The sequence below is a fragment of the Nothobranchius furzeri genome, chromosome 1 (genome assembly GCF_043380555.1).
Source record: "Nothobranchius furzeri strain GRZ-AD chromosome 1, NfurGRZ-RIMD1, whole genome shotgun sequence".
NCBI lineage: Eukaryota > Metazoa > Chordata > Actinopteri > Cyprinodontiformes > Nothobranchiidae > Nothobranchius > Nothobranchius furzeri.
In genome coordinates this window covers 52,592,732-52,598,244 of record NC_091741.1, presented here as the reverse complement: position 1 = coordinate 52,598,244, position 5,513 = coordinate 52,592,732, and the positions used below count along the sequence as shown (strand labels likewise).

General features: G+C 41.5%; 1 protein-coding gene across 1 annotated transcript; it reads right to left on the bottom strand.

Moving 5' to 3' along the window:
- Positions 1–1,363: 1,363 nt before the first annotated feature.
- LOC139068503 (zinc finger CCHC domain-containing protein 12-like) lies at positions 1,364–5,123 on the bottom strand. Its single transcript, XM_070549033.1, has 2 exons — positions 4,596–5,123; positions 1,364–4,502 (listed from the first exon to the last, which is right to left on the bottom strand). Exon 2 carries the CDS (start codon positions 2,999–3,001, stop codon positions 1,364–1,366), a length of 1,638 nt encoding a protein of 545 aa, XP_070405134.1. The 5' UTR covers positions 3,002–4,502; positions 4,596–5,123.
- Between the last annotated feature and the right edge of the window lie 390 nt (positions 5,124–5,513).

Genomic DNA, 5,513 nt, shown 5'->3' with positions numbered 1-5,513 from the left:
GAAAACCACTGTGATCCAGCGAGAGCAGAAAAGGACTCCTCCAAGTTAGGCAGGGCATATGCGTCGCGAATGGTTTGCAGATTAAGCTTTCTATAGTCTATACATAGACGTACCTCACCATTCTTTTTCCGAACTACCACTATTGGTGAGGCAAATGGAGACTCCGACTCTCTTATTATACCGGTTTCCAAGAGGGCTTCCAAATGTTTTCTCACGGCTTCATAATCATGTGGATGGATCGGCCGAGATTTCTGTTTGAATGGGGTCTCGTCTTTTAAGTTGATGTGATGTCTTATCTGTTGTGTATGACCAAAATCAAGATCGTGGTGCGAAAACACATCGGAGTAAGTGTTAAGTTTGTTGGTGATCCTCCCTTTCCATTCTTCGGACAAGGGCGAAGTACCGAAGTCAAAACTGAGAGGAGGGTTTGAAGGTGAAGTCTGTTGCTGCGAACTACACGCCGCAAGTACTTTCTGATCACTTTTGTCAGGTTCTGGATATGGCATAACACGATCGGCTTTAACTAACTCAGCGATCACACAGTTAGTGGGTAATGTGATGTCATGGTTAGTTTCGTTTCTTAGTACAACAGGTACTTTGTATGGACCATGTGAAGGTAAGGAAATGAGGCAACAGTCTACAATTATACCCCCTGGTAGAGAACCATTGGTGGGTTGTTCAATGAGTGCATAAGGCTCATGCTTGTTTTGGCTGGGTTGCATAAACCCTTCTAGTAACAGTTTTTTATTTGCAGGGAGAACTTCTTGGGTTCTCCCTCGAAGCTTCACCACACCAACTCGTCCATCTTTGCTTTGTTTTTTTCTGACTGCTAAGGCTTTTAGCACGTGTTGGTACCCATAAGAGAGTGCCTTGGAATCAGGTAAGTTATTGGCAGACAATTGCTCATACAAAGGATCGAGTGTGTTTGTGCCAATGAGTAGTGGTGTATCTGAGTTTGAGCTTATATCCGGAACCACTAACGCAAGGGTAGGTAACTCAAGTCCAGACTGATCGAGCTCTTTTGGAAATGTGACACTTATCTCTATGTATCCTAAATAAGGAACTGCTTGACCGTTTGCGCCCTCGACTTCTAACAGATTACTGATGGGTTTAATTGAGAGGTCAGGTAAGTGTTCTTGGTAAAAAGAATTGGCAATGGTGGTTACCTGGGACCCTGAATCCAGTAAACAATTACATTCAACACTGTTAACTGAGACTGTAGCTGTGCATCGCCCACCCACTAATCTTTTGGGAAGTTTTGGCACTGAATGAGCATGAACTGGCTTGCAAAAAAGTCTCTCTGTCCTTTCCTTAGAGGGACTTGGTTCTACTTTAGCACCTATCTGTCCCACGATAGGAGCTTCTACCGGTTTAAAGGAGGAGACTGAGCAATTGGCTTTGACATCTCCCACTCGCGCTGCTTCTGTCTAAGAGCAAGTCTTTTAGTTGCAACTAGTGCTGGATTTGGCTCGTTGCTACAGCTAGAAGCTATGTGCCCATCTTCTCCGCACTTAAAACAGTATCCAGGCTTTGGTCTGGGCACCACTGCTGTTATCTGCTGAATCTGTTTGGGCTCATCTGGAATTTTAGTCCCCACACGGGGTTTTGACTCTTTTTGAGTTTTCTTTGCCTTTTTATCTGTGTTGTTAACCTTAAGCTGTGCAATTTGGCTCCTGAGCTCAGCGATTTGTTTGCGTAAGTCATCACAGTTATCATCTATTTCCAGTTCACAAGTGTTTTTACTCTGAGAGCATGTTGTTTGCACATTTGAATACACTCTAGTTCGTTGTGCCCCTAAGTGTTGTTTCATGCGTGCTGCTTTAGTAGCCTGTTTGTCTTCTTCAGTGCGCAGTTTGAGGAGAAGTGCTGTAAAATGAGGCGGGTTGTCTTTCTTTTGTTCGAGTTGCAGGTTTGAAATCAGCGAGCTGTCCCAACAGCCTCTGCAAAACTGCTTGAGCAGCTGCTGGTCGGCGTCACTGGAGGAAATTCCATTCCTCTGAATAACTAGGTTTAACAAGGTGTATAACCTCTGAAAGTAATCGGAAGGTTTTTCACCACTGTCCTGGTTTGTGTTTAAGAAGCGAGCAAAGAGCTCGTCGCCGTCTTCGACAGCTGCGTAAGCTGAATCGAGATGTTCAAGGTACGTTTCCGGGTCGGATTTTGGACTAAGAGCTTTAACGATGCTCGCTGCTGGGGCTGACAGACTCTCCACGATTCTTCGTACAATTTGGGACTTGGTGAGTGAAGGATCATTTATGCATAACACTACACTACTACGCCAAGTATCATAGTCAGTTTCAAAAGAAGGGTGTGGAACTCGCCCTGAGAACGGTTTTAGTCTGTATTGTGAAGTAGGCGGAGGGATAACCTCACTGCTTTTAACAATGTGTTCCACAATAACTCGCTGAACCTCAGGTGTGTTTAAAAGATTTGGTGGAATGCAAGGGTTTTGTTTTCCAGTCTCTGTAGGTGGACAATTGTCCTTTGAGTTGTTCATATAGTTAACTTCTGGTGTTAAAGGCAGGGAATATGTAACTTGGTCACTATGGAGCATTGGCTCTGGTTCAGTGACTGGTTCAGATGCATGGGTATCCCTTCCTAAAGATTCCCCAATTTTTGCCAGTTCCTCCATTAGAAGGTCTTTAAATGATTGATTGCTACGCGCAGCTATGTCCCTGAGCTCTGACAGATAGGCATCAGTGGCAGATGTGCTAGTTTCTAGACTGTACGCGCTGGCTAGGTCTTGAATATGAAAGAAAACATCTGGGTTCCTAGTACAAGGTTTGTCATAGGGTAAACATTGTTTCTTTAATTCCTTAACAGTGGCTTCATGTTGAAACTCCACAATAATCTGATCACAGTTTGGTAACTTAATGCGCCTGTTAACTGGTCCGAATCCTTCCATAAACCCAAAGACTTCGTTATCAAGGTCTGTATCAGTTAACCCACTGATTAAAACAGCATTTGAAACTTTGACCTTTTCTGTTTTCACAACTTCCATTTTAAAACACTCAAAAGTACCAATAATGCCAAAATGGCAAACCACTGTGACCTCCAGGCACTCTTATGATGTCAGTCAATGGTTAGCTAAGGTAACAACTCTACAATTCTCCTGGCTGGCTCGCCAAGTTTTATGTAACCGGATTACAGGATACAATAAGATAATTAAAAGAAAAAATAAACAAATGGGCCAATAATTAGGTTCGGGGAGAATTGGAGGTTGTTTAAGAATGACTGGAGTCACGGGTATAGCATGAAACGGTTTATATACTAAATTTTAATAATAATGGGAAATATAACACATAAAGATAACACACAAAAACAGATGAAAACAATCGACAATAGTAAAATGCTCGGTATGAGATTTGATCATATGAGTCACAAGTCAGCCGGCGTCAAGTCAAATCCCCACGCTTGGGGTGAAAGTCAGAGTCCGGTGGTGCGATTTTTTCCTACCGCACCGTTGAGATTGTTCACAGAAGAGAGCAGTCTGCTCTTCAGTTACTTGAGATGTCCTGGTTCGTTCAGTGGTTAAGGCTCGCCATCTCCCTCGTCAGGAAGAAATCCAGTTCTCGTTCCAAGTGAGTGATCATAGGAGTCGGGATCAAACCCAAGGGAAAAAAAAAACCCAGCCTGTAAACAACAGGACTGTTAGCGAGTTGGCATCGACCCTTCTCGTCACATCACAGCATAAAGTCTTACAGACTTAAACAAATGCTTCAATCTATTGGCATAGCCAATCATGTTTGGGTTCACAGTTCAACTAACATAACATCAATTTGATTGTCTATTAAAATAATTCTCAGTAGCTCTGGAAATATAATTACATATGACAACAATTGTTCAGCTCAATAGGCTCAGTTAGATTCTATTACTCTACACTATTCAACAAGAAATACATTCATGACAACAAGGATACATTTAGTTGTGTTTCTATACAGCATTGTGACACCTTGTATATCTGTAACACAATAAATAAATAAATAAATAAATAAATAAATAAATAAAATGTTCTATAACAAAATTCAACAAAATATAAATTCTGGTCCTTTGGTCCACCTTTGTAAAATAATTCCTCCCTAATCAGTTAGCTTTTATTTATTTTTATTTATCTATTTTTTTTATTATTAAATGTTTGGTTAAGGGACGCATTGCTAATTCTATGGCGTTAGCTATAACGCCCCTGAGGACCTTGTACATCTAGGCCGTACCACCATTAACTGGCGGTTTGAGCCGTTAACTCCTGGGAATCCCATATGCCCTACCGCCGTTAACTGGCGGTTTGAGCCGTTAACTCCTATATGCCCTACCACCGTTAACTGGTAGTTTGAGATGTTAACTCCTGGGATCTAACGTCTAGCAGCCCACTGCTGTCACCTCGGTTGCTGTAATTAGCTTTTTGAATTTAATAATTTACTGAATTTAATCTCATTCACTCACCAACGCGCTCCAACGGTTCCCTCCTACAGAGGATTGGTTCACTCTGTCGTCTCCACACAAATCTATAAGAATGGAATTAATTTGATAAGCTATTTAAGTTTCCTTTTTTTTTAAGTTGCATCGTTAGCTTTTTCTCTTCTTTTTTCTTTACTCACCGCGTTGGTTCCAAGTTCCTAGCTCTTATTAGAAGGAGTCAAGTCCGCCTCTCCCTCTATCTATGCGGCACCCAAATCAGGGTTCTTCACGGCCTCGACCGTTGTTTTTTTTTTTCTCTCTCTCTCTCTCTCTCTAACCGCTCAGTCTTTGCTTTCTGTATCTGCGTGCTGCACAGCCGTTTGTCTCTCCTCTCGCTCAGCTGCGTCGCACGGTTTTATTTCGCGGAGGCGGGACTTATTTCTCTCAGCCAATGAAATTTCAGATTCCCACCTGGACCAATAGTATACAGCTTTCCTCTTCTGTTTCTGTTAGTGATGTTCAAGATTCTTGTTTTAACCGATGTTTAATATTAAACTCGTTATTTTAGTTATTCACCCTTCCAATAATTCATTATGAAATTATCTATTAGTTAATTAGATATCTATTAATTAGTATTGTTAATTTCCTTAATTTATATTTTATATTTTATCTAAATTGAGGATGGATCATATTAGTAAGCCAATTAGTTAATACCTCATTAAGGTTCTAGCTTCTGGGTTACATCATCATATTTACCATCTTGTACAGGTGATGTGTTCCACTCCCAGCAGGCAGCTGATTCTCCTCGTGTCTTCCAATCAAAATGCATCGCCTCATTTGACTATGTGTTGCTAAAAACTGAAGAGCAGACCACCAAAAATGCACAGCTCTTTGAGTTTGACTTCCATTATCATACGTCTCTGCAAAGTGGCTTATTCATGAAGGCACAGCACCAGAGTGTATCTTGTCGTGGGAGGGAAACAGCCCAGTGTTTTCAATGAGGCCTTGATCATCACAAATGCACATCAACAGACGTTTGTTGTGGAGGCGCTGCTTTGCATGCAGGATACGACATCACTGGTAATCAGGAAGAACAAACTTAACCAAGCTTTTAATTG